The sequence below is a fragment of the Grammomys surdaster genome, unplaced genomic scaffold, assembly GCF_004785775.1.
Source record: "Grammomys surdaster isolate TR1022 unplaced genomic scaffold, NIH_TR_1.0 222, whole genome shotgun sequence".
Lineage (NCBI taxonomy): Eukaryota > Metazoa > Chordata > Mammalia > Rodentia > Muridae > Grammomys > Grammomys surdaster.
Window position 1 is genome coordinate 1,954,365 of NW_021604667.1, and position 13,719 is coordinate 1,968,083.

Consider the following 13,719-nt stretch of genomic DNA (forward strand, 5'->3'; position numbering starts at 1 on the left):
GAGAGAGAGAGAGAGAGAGAGAGAGAGAGAGAGAGAACAACATAACATATGACAGCTCATGTATTCTGTATTACAACTGACCCCCTCCCCATCCTCCCTTATTCGTTCTCATCTCAGTCAACTCTTCTCCCTTCTTTTCCTACCATTCCCTTTCCTGGATTCTTGAGTTTTGGGTTTGTTTTGTGACCCATTTGACTTAGCCAGGGCTATCTCTGAGACTCTTCATTGGAAAATGATAGGGAAGCGTCTACAGTAGTAGGTTTCCATGGGCCCTTCTCTGAATGTCTGTGGTGTTAATTTTCCCTCCATGGATTCCTTCCTCTAGCCTCTTCTCCCATGCCCTATCCACTTTAACCCTTCCTGTTCTTTTATTAACTTTAAACCATTTAAACCAATGCATTTTGTCTCCTTTCCCTTTCCCATCTTTTCTGTGGGATTTTAGTAATTTTCTGACCTTTATGGGTATTCCAAATGAACCAAACATATCTGAAGATTCAAAGCTAACATAACAGATGAGAGAAAACACATGGTGTTTATCTTTCTGGCTCTTGGTAACCAAGGCTCAGGGATCATTGAAGGCAGAGAGACTGTAAGAGCCAGAGATGATAGATGACCAAAAGGAACCTATTTTCCGGATACAGCAGGGCCATTGCACACATGAAGTCACAGTAGTTGTGACAGCATACATAAAAAAAATTTTTAAACAAACTCCAAAACATCAAAACAAAACAAACAAAAACCCAATGCAATAGCACCTACCAAACACACACACACACACACACAGAGAGAGAGAGAGAGAGAGAGAGAGAGAGAGAGAGAGAGAGAGAGAGGACTGACTCTGTCTTTCTCTGGCATAAAATGTTTTTAAAACATCTGACAATATTACTGTATGAAAATATTTGGGTTTCCCCCAGCTTTTCTAGATATTTTTTTTCTCACAAAATCCAATAATCTTACCAGAACTATTCTTTCTGTTGGTCATTCTTGATTGATTTTTTTTTCACGCATAGGTTGAAGATCTCTAATCTAAAAATCTAAAATCCGGAATGCTGGAATACCTGAAATATTTTTTGGGCCAGTATGATGCCACAAATGGGAAATTCTATCTCTTAGAACTTTGTTTTATGCATAAAATTTTAATAGGTTATATAATATTATCTTCAGTTATACTATTTATTATATGTGAAACATGAAAGAAGTCTGTGTTAGACTTGGGTCCCAACTACAATATATACACTTGTGTGTGTATATTCAAGTTTGAAACAAATTCCCAAACCACAAACACTTAACTCTCAAGCATTTTGTATGAGCAATCTCTAGCCTATTCTACTCTTTTATGTTCTTTGCCTTTCTTTATTTAGTATCTGTCATGCCCTCCAGGATAGTTGTAGAAATCCTCCATTTCACCTTCTACTTCTCTGAAAATATTATCTCATGATTTGTTGTGTTTGCTCACTTGTGTTCCCTCTAGCATAGTCTTCATTTCTGAAATAAAATTATTATTTTCCTTTACCTCTAATTCTTTCCCGAGTTTTCCCATCTCATTTCTGAATTCTTCTTGTTCTGAATTTTTATAGGTTCCTTCATGGGATTTATAACTTCTTATTCCATGTAAATTTTTCTTCATATAATTTTGACATGTTAGGGTTTAGTTTTATGGGCAGTATTTCTGGCAACTTGTTATTCTCTGAGGATATTATTCTGTTGTTCATTTTTATTTGAAATTAGTTTCCTAAGCTTTGAGAAAGAGGCTTCTTTTATGTCCTTAGTTTTACTAATTTCATGATTATATACCCTCCCTTTCTATTGCTTTTGAGAGATTTTCAAAACTGTCATATGAATGACTTCCAGAAGTCTGGCCTCTCCCCATTTGCCTTCCTTTACTTCTCTTTGGTGGTGGAGTCAGTATTGGGACAGGGTCTCAGTGTGTCGCCCTTATCCCTTGAAGGATTGAGTGACCCTTCTATGTCTGCTTCCCTGGTGTTGGGCTTCCAGACCTTTTCTTCTTTTTATAACTTCTTCCTCCACACCTCATTCCCTCCTCTCCAGCTCTACATTTATTTGTATTTTTTTCTTTTTATCCATTTCTTTCCCTTGCCCTGCCAATCAGACTCTATTCCCACTAGTCTCATCTCAGAAGGCAGCTCCATCCTGCAAAGGAGCTGAGGACATTCAGTTTTGACAGCTCATGTCTGGACTATGGATTGTTAGTTAGCAGACACTTTCCATTTTTGGAATATGTTCAGAAATTAGCTCACTGCTGTTTGAGTTCCCACTGACTTCTCAGATCTCTTGGATGCCATGTTGATTCTTTCTGTATATTTTTCCACAGTTGTTTATCATTTTTGTCACATAACTATCATTTGTTTGTCCCCATCAACCCTTATTTGGATTCATGGGGAATCAGTTTTTATCTAGTTTAACTGTAAAATCTGTTAGCAAATTTTATCTATCTATCTATCTATCTATCTATCTATCTATCTATCACCTGTCCATCTATCCATCCATCCATCCATCCATCCATCCATCCATCCATCCATCCATCCATTTTTGCCTTTCTACCTTTTATTTTTTGTAAGTGATGATTGTATTTGGAGAGAGACAAATACCATACCATCTTGCCACAACTACTTTCCTGTCATCGTATCGCTGCAAACTATAAACTAATAAGTCAAATCCTGACAGCTGCCACTCGTTTTTGTATAGCCTTTGATAAAACAGCCTTAGGGAAAAACAGATTTTTGGATCTCGTGTTCTGTGTCTGTGTCTATCTGTGTCTCTGTCTCTGTGTCTCTCTCTGTGTGTTGTGTTCTCTCTATGTCTGTGTCTGTCTGTGTCTCTGTCTATGTCTCTGTCTCTGTGTCTCTATGTGTCTGGCTCTGTCTCTCTCTGTCTCTCTCTGTCTTGGTTTCTGATGATGATGGAAGCTTGCACATGCTAAATACTGAACTATTCCCCAAGTAGCTTGTGGTTTGTAAATTTGTAGATTTGATGTGATAAATTGTGTGAGGTTGTCTGGCTTGAGTTATGGTGCATTCATGCAATGAAATAATTTTTAGATATAAAGAAAATGAGATAGTTCTGTTTTGCCAGTGTATGAAAATTTAGAACATATGTTGTTAAATGAAACATGCAGAATTACTTATACAAAACATGAGGATTCAAACACATATTTTTACAAGAAGTATATATTAAAACTAGTGTTCACAAATGTCTAGATTTACTAATAGAGTAGTAGGGTTCCAATACTTGTTTGGACACAGTTTTCCCAGTGTGCTGATAAGTAATTTTTTTTAAATCGATGGGTATTTTGATAGGTGAGGAAATTTTATATATTTTATATGTTTTATTAGTGCATTGGCTTAGGCTGTTTATTTTGTAAAATTCTTGTTCCTTGTCCTTTTATTTCCTGCAATATTTACCCTTTCCTCAGTGGTTTGTAAGGTTCTTTATATGTCAGTGGATGAGACCCAGGGACTGATTCATGCAAGGCAAGAACTCTACCAAATAAACAATATCTTTAGCGTCATATATTAAATATCAATCCTTTGTGTTGTCAGCAATTATACTTATGGTGCTTAATTATATGCAAATTTTATCTCTCTATCTCTCTATCTACCATCTGCCTGTCTGTCTGTCCATCTGCCCATCTGTCCATCCATAAATCCATCCATTTTGCCTTTCTACCTTTTATTTTTTTTAAATGATTGTATTTGGAGATTGTATTTTTTCCTTTTTCTGCACTAAACTCACCTTTTTAAAAAAATCATCTTTTATGCGCAGAAAGCCTATCCCATGAGAGATATAGTTGTTCCCTAGGTATTTAGTTGATTTTGTATCTTACATTTAGGGCTTTAATACATCAAGACTTTATCAGTGTAGTCTACTAGAGAGGGTTTAACTTTGGTTTTCAAATGCTTAGCCAGCTGACATAGTGCCATTTTATTGAGTAAGCTGTTATTTTAAGGTTATAGAATTATTCAGATTGTTTTTATTAGAAATCTGCATACTTCACATTGTTTAAAATATAAAACTTTTGAAGTACAACTTACAAGTAACAAATTGTATTTCTTTAAAATGTTCAATTTAAAGAATAAATGCAATTTGTAGTCACTGCTCCAGTAGAGATATAGAGTGTTTCTGTCAATCCTTTGGGGGTTGAGGAACCCTTTCACAGGCTCTCCTGAGACAATCAGAAAACACAGATATTATGATTCAGAGCAGTAGCAAAATTGCAGTTATGAAGTAGCAATGAAAATCATTTTACGGTTGAGGTCACAACAACATGAGGAACTGTATTAAAGGGTCACAGCATTAGGAAGGTTGAGAACCACTACTCAAGACCCTTGCAACTGCTGATCATCTTTTTCAATCACTGATGTATTTTCTGTCCATAGTGTCATATAAATGGAATTCTAAGGTACATGGATTTCTGAGTCTGTCTTCTTTTACTTAGTAATGATGCATTAGCAAAATATTCAGATTGTTGCATATGCCAACAGTTTGCTTTTCTTTGTGGCTAAGAAGCACTACATAGTTTATTTAAACATTCACTTTTGGAAGGACATCAGGGTTATATCTAGTCATGAGTAGAAGTACTCTATACATGTTCATGTAGAAGTCTCGATATGATCAGGTTTTCATTTCTTCTGGGTAAATACACAGGAGTAGGACTTTTGGGTCACATGCTTAGTGTATGTTCCATTTTATACCATTGAGTGACTGTTTCACGTGGTGACTACTACTTTATATTCCCATCAACAGTGTGGGAGAGATCCAATTATCAGACACGCCCATGAGCACTTACACTTGTTAATATCTTTAACTTTAGCCACTCTGTTAGATGTGTTAGGGTTAAATATTTTATTTAGGAAAAAATATTTTAAGTAGCCTCTCTAAGCTTCTAGCTCCATTCATTAATATTAGACATTCCTAATTTCCTCAGTGCCATAGCCTGACACAGTTCAACAGGCTGTTCATGTGTCTGTTTCTCTGACTTCCATTTCTTCCCATAAGCTTAATGGACTATAGAACACCAAAGGAGAAAAGAAGGAACTCAGACATAATCTTGTGTAGAGAGTGGTGAAGTTTTTTTTTTTCTCCTACAAAGGCTTGTTCTTGTTTATTAGTCATTTACTCTCTGTAACAATTTAAGTCTTACACCATTGGCAATATGGACACTTTTATACAAAAAAACTACAGTTCAATAAAACTTGACTTCATCATAGTTTTCTTACCTCTAGGTTTTGTTATTGTTGTTCTTTGTCTAGGAGCTTTATTTTACAGAGGAGAGAATTGAATTTGGATTTCACTCTTAGCCCCACATTGACAAATAAAGAAGACCATGTGGGACCAGAATGTTGGCTTTTTACCATAAAAGACATGCTTGAATCCCATCAGGGGGAGCTTGTTTTATGTATAATGAGCTAATTATACATAATGTCTAGCAAATAAGGTCTGGCAAATGATGATAAATAAAGCTGTTCACATAAAGCCTTTCATGGATTTCAAGACTAAGATTTTGGTGTACCCAGTGCCTTGTTAACTACATGTTAAGTGGCTTTTGTGAGCCTCAGATGTTTCTAGAGCAGTGATCAGGTTTGAGTGGGAGGGAAAGAAAAGCCCAGCTGAAACACTTTGAAAAGCAGGTCACTCTGGTTCATCCCCAAAAGGTCTTCTCTAGGTTTGGAAAGATCTCAATGTGTCTATTTCTTCAGACAGCTATTACTCATAACATAACAATCCTATGGTTTTTTTCCATCTTTAATTGTTAATTCTTCATTAATTGTCCAACTAGATTTATAATATTAGATAAAAAAGAACCCAAAGCAGGAAAGCATGCCACTTATGGGTCCTGTGCACGCAAACTTCAAAATAAGCTCCGACTCAGAGTACACACATAAAGAATACTGTTGAGAAAAATCACTGTGTATGTTTTTTGTCCTTCTAGCACTGGAAGAAGTATGACATCTATGAGAAACAATCCAAAGAAGAAACAGATTCTGTAGTGCTGATAGAAAACCTGAAGAAAGCGGCTCCTTGATGGGGATAAGTGATGGTTTTTTTGCCTTCAATGTGACCCTGTGAAGATTTATTGCATTCTCCGTTTGTTATCTGGGGACTTGTTAAATAGAATCTGAAACTACTCTTGAAAAACAGGCAGCTCCTAAGAACCACAGGTCTTGATGTGACTCTCCCACTGAAAATCCAAACCAAAGGAGCACTTCAAGAACAGCAGAAGTCTTGTCCTTCTTGTTCACTCCTAAAAGCAGATGTCCTTTGTCAAATCTCCAAACTAGAGGACAAAGAAAAGGGGACAATGACCATCAATTCATCTTATTAGGAATTGTGACAGCTTCCTAAGGAATCTCTGCTTGCTCTGTATTCTTTGTGTGGAATAATATCAAGAAATTTTTCTTGTAAGGAAATTCATTTGGGGTATGTACAATAATGCTGTACTCGATTCCCACAAAACATCTAGCAAACAAAACTGATACAATTTGCTGCCTATTGTTTGAGAACCCACTAAGTAATGTTTGCAGCTGTTAAATGCACTATCATTATCCACTTCAATAGCACTTTCCTCTGCTTTGAAATTCCCAGAAATCATCTTGGGCCATGGTGATGACATGTACAGAAAAGCCATAGGCAACTTCTCTACCAAGGCTGATTTATGTCATTGCTGGTTTTTTTAGGACAGTGGAGGCAGAATGAGTTAGCATTCGAGTTGGAACCAAGAAGTCTCTAATGATGTATGCCCACCTTTATTTCTGCTACTCAAGTTCTGTCTATGTATCAAACTTGTGCAAAACACTTAAATATGAGAGATGGGACCCCTACCCATGGGTTTACATATATTTGGGGCTTCTTATTTTTTTAGCACTTTCTTTATCTCCCGACAGCTGTTTCCTGAACTTTTGAACTTCCCATCTTCTATGCTGATGGCCTGCTGTGCCTACTCCCCATTCCTCTTCCTTGTAGCCTTTTGACTCACTGGACTTGAGGATAAAATTTTGCTTAGCCTACCTAGTAGAGCAGGGAATACTCTGCATCTCAGGTTTAAAAAAAAAGAGAGAGAGTAGACTGAACAATAACATACATATTTTGCAACTTCCCTGAGAGCCTGCAATTATTTGAGGTTTTTGAGCAATTGGTGTTTCTGTGAGTTTTCTAAGTAGAGTTGATGTCTTTTTTTTCCACTTAGAATTTAGCTCTATTTGCTTGAGGGGGGGGGGGGAAGAAGAATCATATCTGTTTCTCTTTGTTTGCAAAATAAGCCTTAAGATGGCTGTTTTCTATGCTGTAAGTGGTCCTGTCAATTTTGTGTTTTATTGAGAGGGAGGCATATGGAGCTTCAGCTATGTACTCGCTTTCTGTATATATTAGGTTTCCAATTCCATTTCTACAATATAAGTATATGCATATTCCCCCCCCCCATTCCAACCATTTCTGCAAATTTAAAACAGTGAGAGGTACTCTTCTTCTCTTTCTCGTTCACACAGATCACTAGCAAGGACTGAAGAATTTTATATCAAAATTCTCCAGGCATGTACCAGTTAGTGTTAATAAAATGATACTACGTGCATCTCTTGTTCTTAAGCAGGGAAGACAAGTGATCCCTGTTCTCCACAGGTTGGGACAAAGGGGAACCTTGCTTGCATGGTAGTAGAGGAGCATTGTGCCTGGAATTTCAGGAAATCTTGGAGCATGGCACAATTGATACACAGGTATTTCCTCCCAGCACTTTTGGGTATCAGATTGCAGATGGGATACAGGCATCCTAGGTGTTGCAGTTTCTCCTACTATTTGCTAGAAAGAAGACTTGGCTTTCTTGCATAAGAATGAAATACTCCTTACCCAGGGTATCATAGTTCTGAGAAGGAAAGCACCTTAAATGCCTTGCACAAAACCTTTTTTATTTAAACTACTGGCCTATTTTGATGGTGATGAAGAGCATGTTTTGAAATGCTCTGGAAACCATCTATGCTGACAGTCTTGCAGCATGGGAACAAAGACATATTTTGCTTCAAATTCTCTTTCAGTGGTACAATAGCAGGGGGGAGGGGACAGTTAAGAGAAGTACCTTTCTTTTAACAGACAAAAGTAATCTCCAGGCCTTAGGAACTCTTAAAGATAACAGTACATTGCTTATTGGAAACATGTAAACTCATATATTATTTTGACTAAGGTATATGGATTTCCCCCCACTTACATAAGTAAACCCAACACAAGGAGGACCATTCTTTTTCTTTCATTCAGATGACCTTTCTCTGAATCTGGGCACTGAAGGGATACATAAAATAATATTAATGTTTTCTGTAATGTCTTCAATTAGGAGGCTTTCTGTTGAACTACTTATAAGAAAGTAAAATAAATATTGTCTTTTTGTATGTCACCTAAGTGCTTTTTTGCTCTTATTTTTGGGGAAGTGTGGTGGGAGAGTGGATGGTAGAGAAAATTACAGTTAAAATAATAAACATTATAAAAATAATTCCAAGGCAGCTATTTTATCATAACAATCATTTATTACAAGTTTCCCTGTTGCTTGATTGTGTCAGTTTTCTGAAAAGGATGTACATATAATTAGTTTAACATTACAACATTCTTTCCAGGTGCCATCTAAAGAGATGATTAATTATAATTATAAAAATTAATGTAGGCTCAGTAAGAAAGATGGCTTGCCAGGTAAATATGCTTGCTGCCAAGCCTGCTAACCTAAGTTTGATCCCCAAGACCAAGTGGTAAACGAGAACCAGCTCCCTCTAGTTCTCTTACCTCCATACATACCACCTGTACAGCTACATGCATGCACTCATACACTGCTAAAGAGCTATCTAAAACCTATTGGAAACGGATCCGATCTTTTGCACTATGAAGCAGGAAGTAGAGCACTTATTGTCGTCATATACATGATATGCATATGATAATATACACAGCTACCATTGCCTTTGTCATAGGAGACCTCTATTCATAAGTTATTAATATTAGCAGCTTATAGTTGAGACTAAGAAAACTAGTTGTCAGTAGCTGTTCTCTTAAGATCTAACTAAATAAATACTTATACCTTCAGAGTTTCTTTTCTAAATTTGTGTGTGTGTGTGTGTGTGTGTGTGTGTGTGTGTATGCTCACGTATGTTTGTATGCTTGGAGGGAGGTGCACTTATATGTACATGCATATAGAGGCCAGAGGTCAATGTTGGAAGTCTTTCTCTATTGCTCTCCCCGTTCATTGTTGAGACAAGGTCTTTCACTGAATCTGGAACTTGTCAATTGGTCAAGACTGTCCAGTGAGCTCCAGAGATCCTCCTATGTCTGCCTCCACAATGCTGGGGTTAGAGGTATGTGACTCCTTAAATTCCAGTGGCCACAAACATGCTCACTCCATCTCTGGGAGAAAAAGGCCAGGATGATCTATGCATGTTTGCTTTGCAGAGTAGTTTGCCATTCCATCATTACTATGAGCTGCTCTTTGGAAGATGAAACATCATACTTACATACATTGTACTACTACTACAGTTTGGGTTTCATTTTACTTTGTTTGGACTTTTTCTTTTTTGGTTGTTTTTATATGAGATAGTATCTTGCTATGTATCCCAGGGTGGCTTGAACTTACAAAATAGCCCAGGCTTGCCTAGAGCTTACAATCTTCCTGCCTCAGCTTGCCAAGTGCTAGGTTTACTGACATATACCACCATCATGTCAGACTCACTAATAAAGTATTAGCACCTTTAGAAGGAAATAAGGAAACACTTTTATTTGGCCTGAAACATACAACTCAGCATGTAAAATAAAGATGCTTGCAGACTTGAAGACCTGACCTCTGTTCCCAGAGCCCACACAAAGGTGGACAGAGAAAACTGCCTCCATCAAATTGTCTTCTGACTGCACACACATGTCTCAGTATGCATATCCATATCACATGTATGTATGCACACACACCAACAATAATAATAAAATTAAAAGAATTTTCAAAAATGTGTTTAGACTAACATATATATGTGTGTGCACATGTGTTTGTGTATTGTGTGTGTTGCAAGTAAATCTTGGAGTGCTTTAATTTTATTATGGGTGAGGTTTTATTGATGTTAGTCTGCTAGATTTTTAACATGATGTTTTTACTTTTTTATTAATTATTTTATTTATTTACATTTCAAATGTTATCCCCCTTCCCAGTCTCCCTTCCATGAACCACCACCCCACCCATCCCCTTTGCCTCTAAGAGGGTGCTCCCTGACTCAGCCACTCCCCTAGCATCCCCCTTCTCTGGGGTATCAAGCCTCCATAGGACCAACCACCTCTCTTCCCACTGATGCCAGATAAGGGAGTCCTCTGCTAAATATGTAGCAGGAGCCATGGATCAGCCCATATATACTCTTTGGTTGATGATTTAGTCCCTAGGAGCTCTGAGGGTTAATTGATATTGTTGTTCTTCTGTAGCATTGCAATCCCCTTCAGCTCCATCAATCCTTCCCCTAACTCTTCCATAGGGGTCCCTGACCTCAGTCCAATTGTTGGCTGTGAGTATCTGCATCTGTCTCAGTCAGCTGCTGTTTGAGCCTCTCAGAGGACAGCCATGTCAGGCTCATGTGTATAAGCACATCTTGGTATCAGCAACAGTTTGGTGTCTGCACATAGAATGGATCCCAAGTTGGGTCAGTCTCTGGATGGCCTTTCCCTCAGTCTCTGCTCCATATTTTGTCCCTACATTTCCTTTATATGGGAACAATTCTGGGTCAAGAATTTTGAAGATGGGTGTGTGGCCCCATGTATATCTACTGAAGGTGGTCTCTTCAGGCTACATCTCACCATGTTGGACATTTCAACTAATGTCATCCCCATTGGGTGCTGGGAGCCTCTCACATCCCTGGTGTCTGGGACTTTCTAGTGGTTCCTCTTATCCCTCAACCCACACTGCAGCATATTTCCATTCATTCTCCTGGCTCTCTAGGGCTTCTCTTCTGTTTCTCTCAATACCTGATCTTGCTCCCCTTTTCCCCTCCCCTTTCCCTCTTCCACCCAGGTCCCTCCCTCCCTCTGCTTCCTGTAATTATTTTTTTAAGATAAATTCTTAAGATGAATTTTTTCCTAAAGATTCTTCCGTCTTTAATCATGTTTCCTAATAATTTCATCTTTAACAACAGGAAACTATTTCACTGTTAGTTTTCAACATTTGTTATGTAGACTATTAAATGAAAAGAGAAAATCAATAGTTTCTGCTTTGTTTCAAGTTACTAATATATGTGCTATTTCCCTGATTCCCCAATCCAGTCTCATGAGATTGTCTGCATTACATTTATTTATTTATTTATTTATTTATTTATTTATTTATTTTTACAAATGTAGAAACCTGAAATACCGAGTTATGTAAAATCATACAGCTATGGAGTAATGGAGGCAGAAGTGGAAAACAAGTCAACCCAACTTTAAGCCTGTATGATGCAGCCAGTGATGTATTCATTTGTCTCTAAGAAGCAGCTACCTAAAGAAGAGACACCTTATTTTACATTATTTCCAAATTGCTTATTAATCATAAGACTTTGAGAGTTCAAACCATTCCATTGTAAAATGATCATTTGCAAAGTCTTAAGATGCATTGTGCAATCATTTCTCGTTGTGCCATGTAAGGTGTGCTAAGTACAAGGAATTTGGAAGTGAAAAATGTTTGGCTCTATGGTCCACAGTTGATTAGTCAAGGAGGGGGGATCTATTTTATATAACAGAAAAAAAGTTTAATTAGTGTTTTGGAGGTCTAAAGGATGCTGGATAGGTATCTCTCCCTGTCTAGATTTGCTTCCTCATCTGTCAAATGAGGATGTTAGGACTTGGTCAACCACAATCCCATCCATGACCAATAATAGTAGCCATATATTATGGTGCTTATTTGGAAAGGGGAATCTTTTTTCCATGAATATAGGCTATATGGCCATTGGCATGTCCCCTCTCTGATAAGTCAGTGTTTTCATTTATAAAATGAAGAGTTTGAATTACATTTACAATATTAATTCTGATGTACAATAGAGGCATCATATAAATAAAGAAAACATGTTTTATCATCACCTGCTCTTGCTTGCTATAAGTAGTAACTGCCAAACTTAAGCAGAGGAACAGGCCCTTAAATGGAATGTGAGGAACAAAGGAATTGATACCTTGTAGGAGCTCTGTTGTTTATTCAAGTCAAGATTTTTTTTCAGTGGGGCCCAGCCAAGGTTATGACTAACAAATATTTCTTAATGTGTTAAAAAGATTTTAGGGCATATTTTTGAAGCAGAAGATTATATATATAACTACATATAATACAGACTACTTGTATAATGCCTTGATTTGACATATTATCTGAAATAGAGTCCATTTGAATTCAGTAATAAAAAATGTGGTAGTTGAATGTGTGTTTCTGATTTCTTTGGACAGTGCCAGGAATTGAACCCATGGCTTCACACATGCTAGGCAAGTATTCTACCACTAAGCTACATCCCCAGCCCAGCTTTTTAAAATATTTGCAAAAAATGATACATGCATGCACAAACTTCTAAACTCAAGGATTATTATAGATCTCATTGTATTCTATATTCATAATGTTCTTCAAAGATACATGTAGCTTAATCCCTATCATGGTATTATTGAATGTGGTAGAGCCTTGATGGCATTCTTTGGATCATTGGGTATTATTTGAGGCTATCTCAAAGGGAGCAAAAAAATACTACCAATTAATAGGACCCTAGCCCCTTCGTCCTTTTCTCAGCTACATCATTCTATCATGATGTCCCACCATAAACCTGAAGTAAAAGGGCCAGCTGTTCATGAACTGAAGTTTCTATGAGCCAAACTAAACCTTTCCTCTTTATAAATTAATTATCTTGGGGATTTTTTTCATAACAGAAAACTGCCTAATGCAAGGCTCATGATGTAAAAACAGCCATTCTTCTGCCCTACCCCCTTTATTTTTGATTTCTGCTCTCAGAACAGATGTCCATATCCAATTCCTGAAACCCATGAATATGTACCTTTCTTTACATGAAAGGCATTTGTGAATTTTCTTAAGGCCACAGGCTTTAGAACAGAGAGCTTTTCCTGAGTTCAATTATTGAGTTGGGCTGGTGATGTAGCCAAATGATAAAAGTGCTCATCACTAGTGTGTTCTGTGTTCAATCTAGAAGAAAAAAAAATGGGTCCAACCATGAGCTCCCAAAAGTGAGAATTCACTTTCCTAGAAACAGAAGAACAAGAAGGAATCAAAGTGAAACAGTTTCAAAGTACTGTGGCCAGCTTGAGGATGCAAGGGCCTAATGTAGAAAGGGTAGGATAGAACCGATTACTGCCAATAACTTGAGCAAGCCAGAAAGCAGCTTCTCCCCAAGAGCCCACATAGAGGAGCAAAGCCTGCAAGATACCAGAATTTGGGACTTATAGGACTTTGGACAGAGAATTTGGCCACACAGTATTTGACTTCTGACCAACAAAAAAATGTGAGCACATAAATGTATATTGTTTTAAATGATTTTTAAACACTTTTAGTTCCTTATTTTGGTAAATGGCATAATTGCTTTGGAATAACACAGTAAGTAACGTTATTTGTTATGTTTTAGCATTTGAGATTTATTATGAATTTCTATTATATAAGATAAGGAATTTTCTTGGATGATAACAATTGAAAATAATGACTAAATACTAGCATTCTCTCTCTCTCTCTCTCTCTCTCTCTCTCTCTCTCTCTCTCTCTCT

General features: G+C 37.2%; 1 protein-coding gene across 1 annotated transcript in view; it reads left to right on the forward strand.

Moving 5' to 3' along the window:
- Window positions 1–8,400, forward strand: part of Il13ra1 (interleukin 13 receptor subunit alpha 1) — a 61,491-nt gene extending 53,091 nt beyond the window's left edge. Inside the window, exon 11 of the mRNA XM_028773161.1 lies at window positions 5,951–8,400. Within this exon, the coding sequence (XP_028628994.1) occupies window positions 5,951–6,043 (93 nt within the window). The 3' untranslated portion in view covers window positions 6,044–8,400. The remainder of the gene's footprint in view (window positions 1–5,950) is intronic.
- The last annotated feature ends 5,319 nt before the right edge of the window (window positions 8,401–13,719 follow it).